This window comes from Scyliorhinus torazame, chromosome 8 (genome assembly GCF_047496885.1).
Source record: "Scyliorhinus torazame isolate Kashiwa2021f chromosome 8, sScyTor2.1, whole genome shotgun sequence".
In the NCBI taxonomy this organism is placed as follows: Eukaryota; Metazoa; Chordata; class Chondrichthyes; order Carcharhiniformes; family Scyliorhinidae; genus Scyliorhinus; species Scyliorhinus torazame.
The window spans coordinates 156835888-156857852 of NC_092714.1; the positions used below are offsets into that span (position 1 = coordinate 156835888).

General features: G+C 48.7%; 1 protein-coding gene across 3 annotated transcripts in view; it reads right to left on the reverse strand.

Annotated features, from left to right (window-relative positions):
- Positions 1 to 531: 531 nt before the first annotated feature.
- phldb2b (pleckstrin homology-like domain, family B, member 2b) overlaps positions 532 to 21965 on the reverse strand; it is a 517142-nt gene continuing 495708 nt past the window's right edge. For all 3 annotated transcript variants that reach the window (XM_072514438.1, XM_072514437.1, XM_072514436.1), the window contains one exon: positions 532 to 1887. In XM_072514438.1, the coding sequence (XP_072370539.1) occupies positions 1747 to 1887 (141 nt within the window). In that variant the 3' untranslated portion in view covers positions 532 to 1746. The remainder of the gene's footprint in view (positions 1888 to 21965) is intronic.

Sequence of the window (21965 nt, forward strand, 5' to 3'; positions counted from 1 at the left end):
ATGGATAGAACATGCAAACTCCACACTGTCACCCAAGGCCGAAATTGATTCCAGGTCCTTGGTGCTGTAAGGCAGCAGTGCTAATGACTGTGCCAGTGTGCTGCCCAGTTGTAGTTTCTACAGAATGCACTCAGGGAACCCAGCATGGTTACTCGAACAGCACCTCTCTCCCCATGACCTCAATTACCGAGAAGGCTAAAAGCAGCAGGTGTATGGGAAGACCATTACCTTCAAGTTCCTCTTTCCAGGGACACACTTTGCTGAGTTGGATGTATATCGCAATTCCTTCATTGTCTTAGTTAAAGTCCGAGAACTCCCTCCTTAGCAGCACTGTGGATGTACCTACACCACAAGGACTGCAGCGTGTGAAAGAAAAAGCTGCTCACCAGCACACTCTCAAAGACAAATAGGAATGGGAACTGAATAACGGGCTTTGTCAACGAAACCCACACCCCATTCGAATAATCAGTAAACTATCACTTAGAGCCGCATGTTTTCCAACAACTAAATAAAATTATAAATACAATAGAGGAGGAGATATTCATTTTTTATTCAAACTTGCTTGCAAGATGCAATATTATATCAAATACATTTTAAATAGGAAAATAATCCAAACTGTGTAACATATAAAATTCCTTAGATATTTGTATTCCTTACATATACTTTAAAAATAATACTGAATAAATATTGAACATAGATGTATGTACACAGAGGCAGTTGATAAACTGACTATACCAATAACAGGAGCCACAGTAAGCTGATTACGCTGAAAAAGGGGTTTGTTATTTAGTTTAATAATAAAATCTCAGTGATATACATGGCAATCTTATCACAAACCTTTGACCATTGTAAAATAACTGACAGTTAAAAGTGAGATTCTCCACCATCAGACATGCCACCTTGATTGCTTTCCGCCCATTGTAACCTATTTAAACATTCAAAATTTACCAAGCCTCAGATTCGCCACTGTCTACCTCTAACTGATGTAGCAATTGCCTCTCTCAGGGGAATTAACCTCCATGTATTAGCACCAATGTTCCAAGAGCGCGCACAGGCCGCAGGAACCATCAGAGGTTCCCATGTCAGTGATGACGGACAATATATAAAATGACTGCCATCATCTTCCCTTTTGTCATTAACAGTGCAAAGGCCATCATGAAAACCAACTGATTACTTTGAAACACAATAGTTCTTTGGGGAAACAAAGTGTGTGCTGACTGAGTCGGCAAAAGGCCAACATCACAGAGCACAGTCCTGACAGAATAGTTTTAGGCACCAGCCATTTCTCCTGATAGGCCTCTGTAAACCTTGGCAGCAACCCTGTTCTCCAGAGGGTCTGGTGTCTGATTGGGAACCCCAGAGGATTATTCATTGAAATATACAAGTGTGATCTTATTATGTATAATGTAGACCAGCTAACCATTTAATGATGTATCAAAAATAGCCTTTTGAATTCTGTCAGCTCCCTTTGAAGTAGATTTTCCACCTTTAGTGTCTCAGTGAAGGCCTTTTTTATATATTCCAGGTGACATACTCACAGACCTAGGCACCAAAACTTGCTATAATTATGTAAAATAATTTCCCATCTTAATAACTAAACTGTATGATTGTCACAACCTTCAAGATAACATAGATAAAGGCATGGCAGGGTTTTTAGATAGAGTCTCATTTCATACACACGCACATATATATATATATATAAATCTTTGCATGCGCTATGAAGTTATAATTATATGAAATCCTCCTTTAAACCATGAACTGAGTATAACCTTCAGCTCCAGTCACAATGACATCCATCCAAATTCTCATGGTCTCAGGTGATGGGGCGACCATGTAGAAGATTCTGTCTCGAGTTTTTACACTGAAGGTAAGTAAGGGGTTGGGACTCTGAAACAAACAGAAAACAAAAGTCAAAGCAGGATGACTAAGAGGACGATCTGTTCCCAGATTATATAGATCTAAACTGAGCCCAAAACCAAAGGAATATCAATGTCCACTTTCCGAACAGGGCAGCCTGCAACTGTGATGTTTATCCAGAAAACCAGCACGTTCCTGACCACTTGCTATCATCAGCCTTCTTTATTTTCTGACAGTGATTTAAAGTCAGACAAGAATGACAGGAACTGGAGATAGAGAAAGGACTGTGACCCACACTCCCAGATAGGGAAGAACTGGAGACAGAGAAAGGACTGTGACCACACTCCCAGATAGACAGGAACTGGAGACAGAGAAAGGACTGTGACCCACACTCCCAGAGACCGGAACTGGGGACAGAGAAAGGACTGTGACCACACTCCCAGATAGACAGGAACTGGAGACAGAGAAAGGACTGTGACCCACACTCCCAGAGACCGGAACTGGGGACAGAGAAAGGACTGTGACCCACACTCGCAGATAGACAGGAACTGGAGACAGAGAAAGGACTGTGACCCACACTTCCAGATAGACAGGAACTGGAGACAGAGAAAGGATTGTGACCCACGCTCCCAGATAGACAGGAACAGGGGGAGACAGAGAAAGGACTGTGACCCATGTGGTGAATGTATAGTGCTAATAATTCACCAGTGCATTTGTATCATGTTCTGCTATTGTGTTATGTTGTTAACCCTGTGGGCTCCACCTATGGCCGATTGTGTGGCTTCACCCACAGGGGGATATGTTGGGGCATGTACAAGCTCCGCCCATGGCTCCTCCCCTTAAGAGGAAGTATAAAGAGCAGCTGACCTGCAGGCAGTTCTCAGTATTGTACCAGTCACCGGCAGGCACTGTTCTAAGTTGATTAAAACCACGGTTTACTTCGCCTCGTGTCTTTGAGTGAATTGAGGTCTCATCAAGTTAATCAGCTTAAATACAACCATGGAATCAGCCCTCAAACCTGACAGACTGGAACTCGATCCGCAGTCCGCGGAGGCAAAATAAATTTTTTTGCACTGGCTTCGATGCTTCAAGGCCAATCTCGCCGCGTCGTCCACGCCATCCATCACTGACGAACAGAAGCTGAGCCTCCTCCACGCATGGGTGAGCCATCGCATTTCTGTCCAGCTCGACGAGGCCGCCTCCTATAGATGCCCTCGCGCTACTCGAACGCCTCTATGTGCGGCCTGTGAACGAGGTCTACGTGCGACACGTCTTCACCACTCGCCGCCAGCGCCCCGGGGAGTCGCTAGATGATTACCTACGCGACCTCAACGCCCTCACACGCAACTGTAATTACCAGGCCGTTACGGCCACTCAGCACATGGAGCTCGCCGTCCGAGACGTCTATGTGGCGGGAGTCCGGTCGAATTATGTGAGGCAGCGCCTGCTCGAAAAAGGGGCCCAGGATCTGGACGACATGGTAAAGTTAGTCACCCCTCTGGAGGTTGCTTTTCAGAGTCTTACTGCGTTCCCGGCCGACCACGCGACCCCCTTGTGGGCCCCCGACCAGAGACTACCCCAGGCCTGTGCCGCGCAGCCGCCCGCCCATCATGGGGGGCTACCCTGCTATATTTGCAGCCAGTCTCAACACCCCCGACGGCACTGCCCGGCCCGCAATGCGAACTGCAGCAGCTGCGGGCGAAAAGGACACTTCGCCAAGGTCTGCCTGGCCAGGTCTAAGAACTCGAACTCACAGACCCGATCCACAGACTCACAGGCCCGCAGACCCCGCAAGGTGGCAGCGTGTCTGCCGACTCCGCCTCCGCATAACATGTGCGACTCATGGGGGCCGCCATATTGGCCATCCTCCCCCACGCGGCCAGCCACGTGCGATCCATGGGGGCCGCCATCTTGGACGCCATCTACCTCGCTGCCCGCCACACTCGACCAAAGGGGGCCGCCATCTGCTACGCCGCTCGACGCGTATGATCTACACGGACAGTCATCGCGGGTCCGCCCCAGCACCTCCGATCACGTCGCCGGCTACCCGCAACTCAGCGCGGTCACCCTGGACCAGTCGCGACCCAAGCACCTCCGGAGCTCCATGGTGGCCGTCCGGGTTAACAGGCACAAGACGCCCAGCCTTTTCGACTACGGGAGCACAGAGAGCTTCATTCACCCGGACATGGTAAGACGCTGCTCGTTCCCAATTTTCCCGACGCATCAAACCATCTCCCTTGCCTCTGGGATGCACTCCGTACAATTCAAAGTGTGCACTACTGCAACCCTAGCGATACAGGGTGCTGAGTATGCTAATTTAAAACTATATGTGCTCCCAGACCTCTGCGCTCCTCCTATTGGGACTCGACTTCCAATGTAACCTCAGGTGCCTTACTCTTAAGTTCGGGGGACCCCTATCCCCACTCACCATATGCAGCCTCGCGACCCTAAAAGTCGACCCTCCCCTCTCTTCGCAAACCTCACCGCCGACTGCAAGCCAGTCGCCACCAGAAGCAGGCGGTATAGCATACAGGACAGGACGTTCATTAGGTCTGAGGTCCAGCGTCTCTTGCGGGAGGGAGTCATCGAGGCCAGCAATAGCCCCTGGAGAGCTCAGGTGGTGGCCGTCAAGACTGGGGAAAAGTTCCGGATGGTAATTGATTACAGCCAAATCATTAACCGGAACACGCAACTCGATGCGTACCCCCTTCCCCGGATTGCAGACATGGTAAATCAGATCGCTCACTACCGCGTGTTCTCCACGGTGGATCTGAAGTCTGCATACAACCAGCTCCCAATCCGCCCGGAGGACCGCCACTACACGGCTTTGGAGGCAGACGGCCGCCTTTTTCATTTCCTCCAGATCCCCTTTGGCATCACGAATGGGGTTTCGGTGTTCCAAAGAGCAATGGACCGAATGGTGGACCAGTAAGGGCTGCGGGCCACATTTCCGTACTTGGACAATGTCACCATCTGCGGCCACGATCAGCAGGACCATGACGCCAACCTCCACCGATTTATCCAAACCGCCCAAAAACTCAACCTCACCTACAACAAGGTGAAATGCCTTTTCCGCACAACCAGACTAGCCATCCTCGGCTACGGCGTGGAGAACGGGGTCCTAGGGCCCGACCCTGATCGTATGCGCCCCCTCGTGCAACTCCCTCTCCCTCACTGTCCCAAGGCCCTGAAGAGGTGCCTTGGATTCTCCTCCAATTACGCCTAGTGGGTCCCCCAGTATGCGGACAAAGCCGGCCCACTAATTAAGATGACTATTTTTCCACTGGTAGCTGAGGCCCGCCAGGCCTTCAGCTGCATCAAGGCGGACATCCCAAAGTCGCGATGCGCGCGGTGAACGAGTCCGTCCCCTACCAGGTGGAGAGCGGCGCATCAGAGGTCGCTCTCGCAGCCACCCTCAACCAAGCAGGCAGACCGGTAGCGTTCTTTTCACGCACACTCACCACCTCTGAAATTCGACACTCCTCGAAAAAGAAGCCCAAGCCATCGTGGAAGCCGTGCGGCACTGGAGGCATTACCTCGCTGGAAGAAGGTTTACCCTCGTCACCGACCAACGATCGGTAGCCTTCATGTTCGACAATACGCAGCGGGGCAAAATCAAGAACGATAAGATCTTGAGGTGGAGGATCAAACTCTCCACCTATAACTACGATATAGTACATCGCCCTGGGAAGCTCAATGAGCCCCCAGATACCCTGTCCCGTGGCACATGCGCCTGCGCGCAAGATGACTGACTACGGGCTATCCACGATGACCTCTGCCACCCGGGGGTCACCCGGCTCGCACACTATATCAAGGCCCGCAACCTGCCCTACTCCACCGAGGAGGTCAGAGCCATGACCACGGACTGCCAAATCTGTGCGGAGTGTAAACCGCACTTCTATCGACCGGATAAGGCCCACCTGGTAAAGGCATCCCGGCCCTTTGAACGCCTCAGTATCGATTTCAAAGGGCCCCTCCCCTCCAATAACCACAATACATATTTCCTCAACATCATAGATGAGTTCTCCCGCTTCCCATTTGCCATCCCCTGCCCCGATATGACCACTCCCACTGTCATTAAAGCCCTGCATAGTGTCTTCACCCTGTTTGGTTTCCCCAGTTCTGTCCACAGTGACCGGGGCTCGTCGTTCATGAGCGACGAACTGCGCCAGTGCCTGCTCAGTAAGGGCATCGCCGCGAGCAGGACGACCAGTTATAACCCCAGGGGAAACGGGCAGGTGGAGTGAGAGAATGCGACGGTCTGGAAGACCGTCCTACTGACCCTGCGGTCCAGGAATCTCCCAGTTTCTCACTGGCAGGAGGTCCTCCCCGATGCACTCCACTCCATCAGGTCCCTCCTTTGCACGGCCACAAACCAGACTCCTCATGACCGCTTGTTTGTTTTCCCTAGGGGAGCTACCTCAGGGGCCTCGCTTCCGTCCTGGCTGAAGGCACCGGGACTAGTCCTCCTCCGAAAACACGTTCGGAGCCATAAGACCGACCCCCTGGTAGAGAGGGTCCAGCTCCAACACTCCAACCCCCAATACGTTTATGTCGAACACCCCGATGGCCGACAAGATACCGTCTCCCTCCGGGACCTGGCGCCTGCAGCCACCACCACCACCACCACGGCAGCCCCCACACTATATCCCGTCCAACCTACCATGTCCAGGTCCCCCACCCCTAAATGGCTCCCGCGCTCCCTCCCGCCCGCCACACCGGTCCACAGGAATGAAGCTCCAGAAGAGACGCTCCCTGAGTTCACGCCTGTGCCCGCACCGGACCCACTTCCACAGCCACTCGGACCGGCGGCAACATCAGTGCTTCGGCGATCACAGCGCACGATCCGTGCGTCGCACCGGCTGAACCTATGAGCCCGTCACCCCCGTCGGACTTCATTTTTTTAACGGGGGTGAATGTGGTGAGTGTATAGTGCTAATAATTCACCAGTGCATTTGTATCATGTTCTACTGTTGTGTTATGTTGTTAACCCTGTGGGCTCCACCTATGGGCTTCACCCACAGGGGGATATGTTGGGGCATGTACAGGCTCCGCCCATGGCTCCTCCCCTTAAGAGGAAGTATAAAGAGCAGCTGACCTGCAGGCGGTTCCCAGTATTGTACCAGTCGCAGGCAGGCACTGTTCTAAGCTGATTAAAACCACGGTTTACTTCTCCTCGTGTCTTTGAGTGAATTGATGGTCGCATCAATCGACACTCCCAGATAGACAGGAACTGGAGACAGAGAAAGGACTGTGACCCACAATCCTAGATAGACAGGATCTGGAGACAGGGAAAGGACTGTGACCCATACTCCCGGGAAGAGAGGAACTGGAGACAGAGAAAGGACTGTGACCCACACTCCCAGATAGACAGGAACTGGAGACAGAGAAAGGACTGTGACCTACACTCCCAGACAGTCAGGAACTGGAGACAGGGAAAGGACTGTGACCCACACTCCCAGATAGACAGGAACAGGAGACAGAAAAAGGACTGTGACCCACACTCCCAGATAGACAGGAACTGGAGACAGAGAAAGGACTGTGGACAGGAACTGGAGACAGAGAAAGGATTGTGACCCACACTCCCAGATAGACAGGAACTGGAGACAGAGAAATGACTGTGACCCACACTCCCACAGAGACAGGAACTGGAGACAGAGAAAGGACTGTGACCCACACACCCAGATAGACAGGAATGGAGATAGGGATAGGGCTGTGACCCACCCACACTCCCAGATAGACAGGAACTGGAGAAAGAGAAAGGACTGTGACCCACACTCCCTGAGAGACAGGAACCGGAGACAGAGAGAGGACTGTGACCCACACTCCCAGATAGACAGGAACTGGAGACAGGGAAAGGACTGTGACCCACACTCCCAGAGAGACAGGAACTGGAGACAGAGAAAGGACTGTGACCCACACACCCAGATAGACAGGAATGGAGATAGGGATAGGGCTGTGACCCACCCACACTCCCAGATAGACAGGAACTGGAGAAAGAGAAAGGACTGTGACCCACACTCCCTGAGAGACAGGAACCGGAGACAGAGAGAGGACTGTGACCCACACTCCCAGATAGAGAAGAACTGGAGACAGGGAAAGGACTGTGACCCACACTCCCAGAGAGACAGGAACTGGAGACAGAGGAAGGACTGTGACCCACACTCCCAGATAGACAGGAACTGGAGACTGAGAAAGGACTGTGACCCACACTCCCGGGAAGAGAGGAACTGGGGAGACAGAGAAAGGACTGTGACCCACACTCCCAGATAGATAGGAACTGGAGACTGAGAAAGGACTCATGGTTAATGTAAAGGTTGACTCTGCATTGAGCCAGATGGTTAGTGTACAGGTTGACTCTATCAATACAGATAGTTAATGTCCAAGCTGACTATCTTGATCTAGATGGTTAATGTACAGGGTGACTCTGCATTGAAACAGAGGTTAATATAAAGGGTGATTCTGTAATGATAGAGAAGGTTAATGTTCAGTTTGACTCTGAATTGATACAGATGATTAATGTACAAGGTGACTCTGTATTTATACAGACGGTTAATGTACAGGGTGGTTGTGCATTGATACAGACGGTTGATGTACAGGTTGACTCTGCATTGATACAGACGGTTGATGTACAGGTTGACTCTGCATTGATACAGACGATTGATGTACAGGTTGACTCTGCATTGATACAGATGGTTAATGTACAGGTTGACTCTGCATTGATACAGATGGTTAATGTACAGGTCGACTCTGCATTGATAGAGATGGTTAATGTACAGGGTGACTCTGCATTGATACAGAGGTTAATATTAAGGGTGATTCTGTAATGATAGAGAAGGTTAATGTACAGTTTGACTCTGAATTGATATAGATGATTAATGTACAGGGTGATTCTGTATAGATAGAGATGGTTAATGTACAGGGTGGTTGTGCATTGATATAGACGGTTGATGTACAGGTTGACTCTGTATTGATAGATAGTTAATGTACAGGTTGACTCTGCATTGATACAGATGGTTAATGTACAGGGTGACTCTGTATTGATACAGATGGCTAATGTACAGGGTGATTCTGTATTGATACAGATGGTTAATGTACAGGGTGACTCTGTATTGATGGAGATGGTTAATGTACAGGGTGGTTGTGCATTGATATAGGCGGTTGATGTACAGGTTGACTCTGCATTGATACAGATGGTTAATGTACAGGTTGACTCTGTATTGATAGAGATAGTTAATTTACAGGGTGACTCTGCATTGATACAGATGGTACAGGTCGATTCTGTATTGATACAGATGGTTAATGTACAGGGTGACTCTGTATTGATACAGATGGTTAATGTACAGGGTGATTCTGTATTGATACAGATGGTTAATGTACAAGGTGATTCTGTATTGATACAGATGGTTAATGTACAAGGTGATTCTGTATTGATGCAGATGGTTAATGTACAAGGTGATTCCATATTGATACAGATGGTTAATGTACAGGGTGACTCTGCATTGATCCAGATGGTTAATGTACAGGGTGACTCTGTATTGATACAGATGGTTAATGTACAGGGTGACTCTGCATTGATCCAGATGGTTAATGTACAGGGTGACTCTGCATTGATACAGATGGTTAATTAACAAGGTGATTCTGTATTGATACAGATGGTTAATGTACAGGGTGAATCTGCATTGATACAGATGGTTAATGTACAAGGTGACTCTGCATTGATCCAGATGGTTAATGTACAGGGTGACTCTGCATTGATACAGATGGTTAATTAACAAGGTGATTCTGTATTGATACAGATGGTTAATGTACAGGGTGAATCTGCATTGATAGAGATGGTTAATGTACAAGGTGACTCTGCATTGATACAGATGGTTAATGTACAAGGTGACTCTGCATTGATACAGATGGTTAATGTACAAGGTGACTCTGCATTGATACAGATGGTTAATGTACAGGGTGAATCTGCATTGATACAAATGGTTAATGTACAGAGTGACTCTGTATTGACCTTGATGGTTAATGTCCATGGTGACTCTGTCTTGATACAGATGGTTAATGTACAGGGTGACTCTGCATTGATCCAGATGGTTAATGTACAGAGTGGCTCTGTATTGATAGAGATAGTTAATTTACAGGGTGACTCTGTATTGATACAGATGGTTAATTTACAAGGTGACTCTGTATTGATACAGATGGTTAATGTGCAAGGAGGTGAGTAGTGTGTTTAAAAACCTTACCTTTACAGGAGCAGCCCTTTGGATTTCGGCGGCAGCGGTGCGCAGGGGCCTTCTGGGAGGTGAGTAGTGAGTTTAAAACCACTTACCTTTACAGGAGCAGCCCTTTGGATTTCGGCGGCAGCGGTGCGCAGGGGCCTTCTGGGAGGTGAGTAGTGAGTTTAAAACCACTTACCTTTACAGGAGCAGCCCTTTGGATTTCGGCGGGAACCGGAAGTTCGACCTCTGGCAAGTTCCCCCCCCCCAACCAATAAATTCTGGTGGAGAGGAAACCCGAGACACTACACGTGTAGTGTCTCCCACCCACCCTCCTCCTCTAACCTAATAATAAGACCCATTGGTGTAAGGTAAGTGCCATATTATATTATTATATTATTAGCATTGTGCAGGTCAAGGATTGGAGGTGGAGGAGCAGTCTCTGTCAGCGAGAGAACCTGAGAACATCTCAGAAGGTAAGCAAGTGATTTTTACTTTTATACCTTTTTTTCAAATTGTGTGTGTCGGGGGGAAACTGAAGTGACATCACAGAAAAGCTGTGACCTGAGTGGCTGGTTGGGATTCTAACCTAAATTTCTTTGAGTATTTGGGAACTAATTAAACATAATAACTTAATTATAATTTAGAGGATATCTAAGCCAGAGATCGGAGGATATTATAGTTAGCTATCGCATTTCTATTAGAAATCTAGTGCTAGGAAACAGATAGTTGACAGTAACTTTGTAATTTAAAAAAAAAAAGTATTTAAAAAAAAAGACAAATTTTAATTTTAATTAATTGACGCAATGTCAGTTAGAGGGGTGCTGTGCTCTGACTGTGAGATGTGGCAGGTCCGGGAGGCTTCCAGCGTCCCGGATGGCTTCATCTGCAGAAAGTGCACCCAACTGCAGCTACTCACAGACCGCATGGTTCGGTTGGAGCAGCAATTGGATGCACTTAGGAGCATGCAGGTGGCGGAAAGCGTCATAGATCGCAGTTATGTAAGTGTGGTCACACCCAAGGTGCAGGCAGAGAAATGGGTGACCACCAGAAAGGGCAGGCAGTCAGTGCAGGAATCCCCTGCGGTTGTCCCCCTCTCGAACAGATATACCCCTTTGGATACTGTCGGGGGGGATAGCCTATCAGGGGAAAACAGCAGCAGCCAGAGCAGTGGCACCACGGCTGGCTCTGATGTTCAGAAGGGAGGGTCAAAGCGCAGAAGAGTAATAGTTATAGGGGACTCTATAGTCAGGGGCACAGATAGGCGCTTCTGTGGACGTGAAAGAGACTCCAGGATGGTATGTTGCCTCCCTGGTGCCAGGGTCCAGGATGTCTCCAAACGGGTAGAGGGAATCCTGAAGGGGGAGGGCAAACAGGCAGAGGTCGTTGTACATATTGGTACTAACGACATAGGCAGGAAGGGGCATGAGGTCCTGCAGCAGGAGTTCAGGGAGCTAGGCAGAAAGTTAAAAGACAGGACCTCGAGGGTTGTAATCTCGGGATTACTCCCTGTGCCACGTGCCAGTGAGGCTAGAAATAGGAAGATAGAGCAGACAAACACGTGGCTAAACAGCTGGTGTAGGAGGGAGGGTTTCTGTTATCTGGACCACTGGGAGCTCTTCCGGGGCAGGTGTGACCTGTATAAGATGGACGGGTTGCATCTAAACCGGAGAGGCATAAATATCCTGGCCGCGAGATTTGCTAGTGTCACACGGGAGGGTTTAAACTAGTATGGCAGGGGGGTGGGCAGGGGAGCAATAGGTCAGAAGGTGAGAGCATTGAGGGAGAACTAGGGAATAGGGACAGTGTGGCTCTGAGGCAGAGCAGACGGGGAGAAGTCGCTGAACACAGCGGGTCTGGTGGCCTGAAGTGCATATGTTTTAATGCAAGGAGCATTACGGGTAAGGCAGATGAACTTAGAGCTTGGATTACTACTTGGAACTATGATGTTGTTGCCATTACAGAGACCTGGTTGAGGGAAGGGCAGGATTGGCAGCTAAACGTTCCAGGATTTAGATGTTTCAGGCGGGATAGAGGGGGATGTAAAAGGGGAGGCGGAGTTGCGCTACTTGTTCAGGAGAGTATCACAGCTATACAGCGAGAGGACACCTCAGAGGGCAGTGAGGCTATATGGGTAGAGATCAGGAATAAGAAGGGTGCAGTCACAATGTTGGGGGTATACTACAGGCCTCCCAACAGCCAGCGGGAGATAGAGGAGCAGATAGGTAGACAGATTTTGGAAAAGAGTAAAAACAACAGGGTTGTGGTGATGGGAGACTTCAACTTCCCCAATATTGACTGGGACTCACTTAGTGCCAGGGGCTTAGACGGGGCAGAGTTTGTAAGGAGCATCCAGGAGGGCTTCTTAAAACAATATGTAAACAGTCCAACTAGGGAAGGGGCGGTACTGGACCTGGTATTGGGGAATGAGCCCGGCCAGGTGGTAGATGTTTCAGTAGGGGAGCATTTCGGTAACAGTGACCACAATTCAGTAAGTTTTAAAGTACTGGTGGACAAGGATAAGAGTGGTCCGAGGATGAATGTGCTAAATTGGGGGAAGGCTAATTATAACAATATTAGGCGGGAACTGAAGAACATAGATTGGGGGCGGATGTTTGAGGGCAAATCAACATCTGACATGTGGGAGGCTTCCAAGTGTCAGTTGAAAGGAATACAGGACAGGCATGTTCCGGTGAGGAAGAAAGATAAATACGGCAATTTTCGGGAACCTTGGATGACGAGTGATATTGTAGGCCTCGTCAAAAAGAAAAAGGAGGCATTTGTCAGGGCTAAAAGGCTGGGAACAGACGAAGCCTGTGTGGCATATAAGGAAAGTAGGAAGGAACTTAAGCAAGGAGTCAGGAGGGCTAGAAGGGGTCATGAAAAGTCATTGGCAAATAGGGTTAAGGAAAATCCCAAGGCTTTTTACACTTACATAAAAAGCAAGAGGGTAGCCAGGGAAAGGGTTGGCCCACTGAAGGATAGGCAAGGGAATCTATGTGTGGAGCCAGAGGAAATGGGCGAGGTACTAAATGAATACTTTGCATCAGTATTCACCAAAGAGAAGGAATTGGTAGATGTTGAGTCTGGAGAAGGGGGTGTAGATAGCCTGGGTCACATTGTGATCCAAAAAGACAAGGTGTTGGGTGTCTTAAAAAATATTAAGGTAGATAAGTCCCCAGGGCCGGATGGGATCTACCCCAGAATACTGAAGGAGGCTGGAGAGGAAATTGCTGAGGCCTTGACAGAAATCTTTGGATCCTCGCTGTCTTCAGGGGATGTCCCGGAGGACTGGAGAATAGCCAATGTTGTTCCTCTGTTTAAGAAGGGTGGCAGGGATAATCCCGGGAACTACAGGCCGGTGAGCCTTACTTCAGTGGTAGGGAAATTACTGGAGAGAATTCTTCGAGACAGGATCTACTCCCATTTGGAAGCAAATGGACGTATTAGTGAGAGGCAGCACGGTTTTGTGAAGGGGAGGTCGTGTCTCACTAACTTGATAGAGTTTTTCGAGGATGTCACTAAGATGATTGATGCAGGTAGGGCAGTAGATGTTGTCTATATGGACTTCAGTAAGGCCTTTGACAAGGTCCCTCATGGTAGACTAGTACAAAAGGTGAAGTCACACGGGATCAGGGGTGAACTGGCAAGGTGGATACAGAACTGGCTAGGCCATAGAAGGCAGAGGGTAGCAATGGAAGGATGCTTTTCTAATTGGAGGGCTGTGACCAGTGGTGTTCCACAGGGATCAGTGCTGGGACCTTTGCTCTTTGTAGTATATATAAATGATTTGGAGGAAAATGTAACTGGTCTGATTAGTAAGTTTGCAGACGACACAAAGGTTGGTGGAATTGTGGATAGCGATGAGGACTGTCTGAGGATACAGCAGGATTTAGATTGTCTGGAGACTTGGGCGGAGAGATGGCAGATGGAGTTTAACCTGGACAAATGTGAGGTAATGCATTTTGGAAGGGCTAATGCAGGTAGGGAATATACAGTGAATGGTAGAACCCTCAAGAGTATTGAAAGTCAAAGAGATCTAGGAGTACAGGTCCACAGATCACCGAAAGGGGCTACACAGGTGGAGAAGGTAGTCAAGAAGGCATACGGCATGCTTGCCTTCATTGGCCGGGGCATTGAGTATAAGAATTGGCAAGTCATGTTGCAGCTGTATAGAACCTTAGTTAGGCCACACTTGGAGTATAGTGTTCAATTCTGGTCGCCACACTACCAGAAGGATGTGGAGGCTTTAGAGAGGGTGCAGAAGAGATTTACCAGAATGTTGCCTGGTATGGAGGGCATAAGCTATGAGGAGCGATTGAATAAACTCGGTTTGTTCTCACTGGAACGAAGGAGGTTGAGGGGCGACCTGATAGAGGTATACAAAATTATGAGGGGCATAGACAGAGTGGATAGTCAGAGGCTTTTCCCCAGGGTAGAGGGGTCAATTACTAGGGGGCATAGTTTTAAGGTGAGAGGGGCAAGGTTTAGAGTAGATGTACGAGGCAAGTTTTTTACGCAGAGGGTAGTGGGTGCCTGGAACTCACTACCGGAGGAGGTAGTGGAGGCAGGGACGATAGGGACATTTAAGGGGCATCTTGACAAATATATGAATAGGATGGGAATAGAAGGATACGGACCCAGGAAGTGTAGAAGATTGTAGTTTAGTCGGGCAGTATGGTCGGCACGGGCTTGGAGGGCCGAAGGGCCTGTTCCTGTGCTGTACATTTCTTTGTTCTTTGTTCTTTTGTTTTTGTATTGATACAGATGGTTAATGTACAGGGTGACTGCATTGATACAGATGGTTAATGTACAGGGTGACTCTGCATTGATACAGTTGGTTAATGTACAAGGTGATTCTCTATTGATACAGATGGTTAATGTACAGGGTGACTCTGCATTGATACAGATGGTTCATGTACAGGATGATTCTGCATTGATCCAAATGGTTAATGTACAGGGTGACTGCATTGATACGGGTGGATAATGTACAGGGTGACTCTGCATTGATCCAGATAGTTAATGTACAGGGTGACTCTGTATTGATACAGATGGTTAATGTACATGTTGACTCTGCATTGATACTGGTGGTTAATGTACAGGGTGACTCTGTATTGATATAGATAGCTAATGTACAGGGTGACTCTGCATTGATCCAGATGGTTAATGTACAGGGTGTCTCTGCATTGATCCAGATGGTTAATGTACAGTGTGATTCTGTATTGATACAGATGGTTGATGTACAGGGTGATTGCATTGATCCAGATGGTTAATGTACAGGTGACTCTGCATTGATCCAAATGGTTAATGTACAGGGTGACTCTGTATTGATACAGATGGTTAATGTACAGAGTGACTCTGTATTGATACAGATGGTTAATGTACAGGGTGACTCTGTATTGACCTTGATGGTTAATGTCCAGGGTGACTCTGTATTGATACAGATGGTTAATATACAGAGTGACTCTGTATTGACCTTGATGGTTAATGTCCAGGGTGACTCTGTATTGATACAGATGGTTAATCTACAGAGTGACTCTGTATTGACCTTGATGGTTAATGTCCAGGGTGACTCTGTATTGATACAGATGGTTAATGTACATGGTGATTCTGTATTGATACAGATGGTTAATGTACAGGGTGACTCTGCATTGACCCAGATGGTTAATGTACAGGGTGACTCTGCAATGATGCAGATGGTTAATGTACAGGGTGACTCTGTATTGATGCAGACGGGTAATGACAGGTTGACTCTGCATTGATCCAGATGGTTAATGTACAGTGGGACTCTGTATTGATACAATGGTTAATGTGCAGGTTGACTCTGCATTGATACTGGTGGTTAATGTACAGGGTGGCTCTGTATTGATACAGATGGTTAATGTACAGGGTGACTCTGTATTGATACAGATGGTTAATGTACAGGGTGACTCTGTATTGATACTGGTGGTTAATGTACAGGGTGGCTCTGTATTGATACAGATGGTTAATGTACAGGGTGACTCTGTATTGATACAGATAGCTAATGTACAGGGTGACTCTGCATTGATCCAGATGGTTAATGTACAGGGTGACTCTGTATTGATACAGATTGTTGATGTACAGTGTGATTCTGCACTGATACAGGTGGTTAATGTACAAGGTGATTGCATTGATCCAGATGGTTAATGTACAGGTGACTCTGTATTGATACAGATGGTTTCTGTACAAGGTGATTCTGTATTGATACAGATGGTTAATGTACAGGGTGACTGCATTGATCCAGATGGTTAATGTACAGGTGACTCTGCATTGATCCAAATGGTTAATGTACAGGGTGACTGCATTGGTCCAGATGTTTAATGTACAGGGTGACTGCATTGACTCAGATGGTTAATGTACAGGGTGACTGCATTGGTCCAGATGTTTGTTTTTTAAAAAATATATTTTATTAAAGTTTTTCGATCAACCAAGAATTTTCCATTTTTACAACTTTGTAACAATATATACATTGATCGTTTTTAAAATAATATATTAACTAACGGCAAGTGCCAACACAAATAAACGAAAAGAAATAGTAACATTGAGAAGATAACTATGAACAACAAATATGCAACAACACACAAAAAATCCCCAAAGACCCGAATGCACCCTCCCCCCTACCCGCCCCCACCCCCCCCCCCACCCCCCCCACCCCACCCCCCCCAGGGATCTATGTACATGGACACCTAGATCCCTCTGCTCATCCACACTTTCAAGTACTTTACCATTAGCCAAATATTCCACATTCCTGTTATTCCTTCCAAAGTGAATCACCTCACACTTCTCTACATTAAACTCCATTTGCCACCTCTCAGCCCAGCTCTGCAGCTTATCTATATCCCTCTGTAACCTGCTACATCCTTCCACACTATCGACAACACCACCGACTTTAGTATCGTCTGCAAATTTACTCACCCACCCTTCTGCGCCTTCCTCTAGGTCATTGATAAAAATGACAAACAGCAACGGCCCCAGAACAGATCCTTGTGGTAATCCACTTGTGACTGAACTCCATTCTGAACATTTCCCATCAACCACCACCCTCTGTCTTCTTTCAGCTAGCCAATTTCTGATCCACATCTCTAAATCACCCTCAATCCCCAGCTTCCGTATTTTCTGCAATAGCCTACCGTGGGGAACCTTATCAAACGCTTTGCTGAAATCCATATACACCACATCAACTGCTCTACCCTCGTCTACCGTCACCGCATTGTGGTCACTGTCCCCAAAGTGCTCTCCTACCTCCAAATCCAACACCTGGCCTGGTTCATTACCCAAACCAAATCCAACGTGGCCTCGCCTCTTGTTGGCCTGTCAACATATTGTTTCAGGAAACCCTCCTGCACATACTGTACAAAAAACGACCCATCTATTGTACTCGAACTATATCTTTTCCAGTCAATATTTGGAAAGTTAAAGTCACCCATAATAACTACCCAGTTACTTTCGCTCTTATCCAGAATCATCTTCGCCATCCTTTCCTCTACATCCCTAGAACTATTAGGAGGCCTATAAAAAACTCCCAACAGGGTGACCTCTCCTTTCCTGTTTCTAACTTCAGCCCATACTACCTCGGAAGAAGAGTCCCCATCTAACATCCTCTCCGCCACCGTAATACTGCTCTTGACTAGCAGCGCCACACCTCCCCCTCTTTTGCCTCCTTTCTGAGCTTACTAAAACACCTAAACCCCGGAACCTGCAACATCCATTCCTGTCCCTGCTCTATCCATGTCTCCGAAATGGCAACAACATCGAAGTCCCAGGTACCAATCCATGCTGCCAGTTCCCCTACCTTGTTTCGTATACTCCTGGCATTGAAGTAGACACACTTCAAACCACCTACCTGAACACTGGCCCCCTCCTGCGACGTCAAATCTGTGCTCCTGACCTCTATACTCTCATTCTCCCTTACCCTAAAACTACAATCCAGGTTCCCATGCCCCTGCTGCATTAGTTTAAACCCCCCCCAAAGAGCACTAACAAATCTCCCCCCCAGGATATTTGTGCCCCTCAGTTTCAGATGTAGACCATCCTGTCTGTAGAGGTCCCACCTTCCCCAGAAAGAGCCCCAGTTATCCAGAAATCTGAATCCCTCCCGCCTGCACCATCCCTGTAGCCACGTGTTTAAATGCTCTCTCTCCCTATTCCTCATCTCACTATCACGTGGCACGGGCAACAACCCAGAGATAACAACTCTGTTTGTTCTAGTTCTGAGCTTCCATCCTAGCTCCCTGAAAGCCTGCCTGACATCCTTGTCCCCTTTCCTACCTATGTCGTTAGTGCCAATGTGGACCACGACTTGGGGCTGCTCCCCCTCCCCCCCAAGGACCCGGAAAACACGATCCGAGACATCACGTACCCTTGCACCTGGGAGGCAACATACCAAACGTGAGTCTCTCACGCTCCCACAAAATCTCCTATCTGTGCCCCTGACTATAGAGTCCCCAATTACTAATGCTCTGCTCCTCTCCCCCCTTCCCTTCTAAGCAACAGGGACAGACTCCGTGCCAGAGGCCCGTACCCCATGGCTTACCCCTGGTAAGTCGTCCCCCCCTCAAGTATCCAAAGCGGTATACTTGTTTCTCAGGGGAACGACCGCAGGGGATCCCTGCACTGACTGCTTTTTCCCAGTCCCTCTTACAGTTACCCACCTATCTCCAATCTTTGGTGTAACTAATTCCCTGAAGCTGCTATCTATGACCCCTTCTGCCTCCCGAATGATCCGAAGTTCTTCCAACTCCAGCTCCAGTTCCCTAACTCGGTCTTGGAGGAGCTGGAGATGGCAGCACTTCCTGCAGGTAAAATCAGCAGGGACACTAACTGCATCCCTCACCTCAAACATCCTGCAGGAGGAACATTGCACTCCCTTCCCTGCCATTCCTCTAACTTTCTACCAAGATCTGGCTAACAACTAAATTAAATTTTTTATAAAAAATAATAATAATATAATAAAATATAAAATATTTTACTACACCCTGTGTAGTACCTTGAATTGGATCAGGCTGAGCCTGGCACACGAGGACGAGGAATTTACCCTACTTAGGGCATCTGCCCACAGCCCCTCCTCAATCTCTTCCCCCAGCTCCTCCTCCCATTTTCCTTTCAGTTCCTCTATCATCGTCTCCCCCTCGTCTCTCATTTCCCTGTATATATCGGACACCTTACCGTCACCCACCCATGCCCCCAAAATCACTCTGTCCTGGATCCCTTGCGCCGGGAGCTGTGGAAATTCCCTCATCTGTTGCCACACAAATGCCCTCACTTGCATATAACGAAATGCATTCCCAGGTGGCAACCCGTATTTTTCTGTCAGTGCTCCCAGACTCGCGAACGTCCCGTCCAAGAACAAGTCCTTCAGTTTCGCAATTCCTGCTCGCTGCCAAGATTGAAATCCCCCGTCTATCCTTCCCGGGACGAACCTGTGGTTGTTCCTTATCGGGGCCCACACGGAGGCCCCCGTCACTCCCCTATGTCGTCTCCACTGCCCCCAAATCTTCAGAGTCGCCACCGCCACTGGATTTGTGGTGTACCTTTTCGGGGAGAACAGCAGCGGCGCCGTTGCCAGTGCTTTTAAGCCATTTCCCCTACAGGACGCCATCTCCAGCCTTTTCCACGCCGCTCCTTCTTCTTCCCTCATCCACTTACATATCATAGACACGTTAGCGGCCCAATAATAATCACTCAGACTCGGCAGTGCCAATCCCCCTCTATCTCTACTGCGCTGCAGGAACTCCCTCTTTACCCTTGGGGTCTTTCCGGCCCACACAAAGCTCATGATGCTCCTGTCCACCTTCTTAAAAAAGGTCTTTGTAATCAGTATGGGGAGGCACTGAAACACAAAAAGAAACCTCGGGAGGACCACCATTTTAACCGCCTGCACCCTGCCCGCCAATGACAGGGGCACCATATCCCACCTCTTAAAGTCCTCCTCCATCTGCACTACCAGTCGTGTCAAGTTAAGCTTATGCAAGGTTCCCCAGTCCCTGGCCACCTGGATCCCTAAATACCGGAAATCTCTTGTTACCCTCCTCAGCGGCAGCTCGTCTATTCCCCTGCCCTGTTCCCCGGGGTGCATCACAAACAGTTCACTCTTCCCCATATTCAGTTTGTATCCTGAAAATTCTCCAAACTCCCTGAGTGTCTGCATTATCTCAGGCATCCCCTCCACTGGGTCCGCGACATATAACAGCAGATCATCCGCGTATAATGACACCCGATGTTCTTCTCCTCCTCTAAGTACCCCTCTCCACTTCCTAGAGCCCCTCAGCGCTATGGCCAATGGCTCAATTGCCAACGCAAACAGTAACGGGGACAGGGGGCACCCCTGTCTTGTGCCCCTATATAGTCGGAAGTAGTCGGATCGTTGCCTGTTCGTAATCACACTTGCCACCGGGGCCCCGTATAGGAGCCGAACCCATCTAATGAACCCCTCTCCAAATCCAAATCTCTTCAGTACCTCCCACAGGTAGTCCCACTCCACTCTATCAAATGCCTTCTCTGCATCCATAGCCACCACTATCTCCGCCTCCTCCTCCGGTGGGGGCATCATCATCACCCCCAACAACCTCCGTATATTGGTATTCAATTGCCTCCCTTTAACAAATCCTGTTTGGTCACCATGCACCACCCCAGGGCGCAGCCCTCTATCCTTGTCGCCATCACTTTGGCCAATAACTTGGCATCTACGTTCAAGAGGGAGATAGGCCTGTATGACCCGCACTGCAGCGGGTCTTTGTCTCTTTTCAGGATCAGCGATATCGTCACCTCCGACATCGTCTGGGGTAGTGTCCCCCTTTCCTTAGCCTCATTAAAGGTTCTCATCAGAAGTGGGGCCAGCAGGTCCACATATTTCCTATAAAATTCCACCGGGAACCCATCTGGTCCCGGGGCCTTCCCTGCCTGCATGCTCCCGATTCCTTTTACCACCTCCTCTACCTCAATCTGCGCTCCCAGTCCTGTCCTCTCCTGCTCCTCAACCTTCGGGAACTCTAACTGGTCTAGGAAATGCATCATTCCCTCTTTCCCGTCCGGGGGTTGGGCCTTATACAGCCTCTCGTAGAATACCTTAAATACCCCGTTCACCCTCTCCGTTCTCTGCTCCATCCTTCCCTCCTCATCTCTAACTCCTCCGATCTCTCTCGCCGCCCCCCTCTTCCTAAGTTGTTGGGCCAGCAGTCGGCTCGCCTTCTCTCCGTATTCATACTGTACTCCCTGTGCCTTCCTCCACTGCGTCTCCGCCTTACCCGTGGTCAACAAGTCAAAGTCCGTGTGTAGTCTCCGTCTTTCCCTGTATAGCCCTTCGTCCGGAGCCTCCGCATATTGCCTATCCACCCTCAGAATCTCCCCAATCAGTCTCTCCCTTTCTTTACCCTCTTGTTTCCCCTTATGGGCCCTTATGGAGATCAGCTCCCCTCTCGCCACTGCCTTCAGCGCCTCCCAGACTATTCCCACCTGGACCTCTCCGTCATCATTGACCTCTAGGTATCTTTCAATACATTCCCTCACCCTTCCACATACCCCCTCGTCCGCCAACAGTCCCATGTCCAATATCCAAAGTGGGCGTTGCTCCTTTTCCTCACCTAGTTCCAGATCTACCCAATGTGGGGCATGATCTGAAATGGCTATAGCCGAATACTCCGTTCCTGCCACCTTCGGGATCAGCGCCCTGCCCAGGACAAAGAAATCTATCCGGGAGTACACTCTATGGACGTGGGAGAAGAAGGAAAACTCTTTACTCCTCGGTCTAGTAAATCTCCAGGGATCCACTCCTCCCATCTGCTCCATAAAGCCCTTAAGCACCGTGGCCGCTGCCGGCCTCCTCCCGGTCCTAGATCTGGACCGGTCCAGCCCTGGGTCCAGCACCGTGTTGAAGTC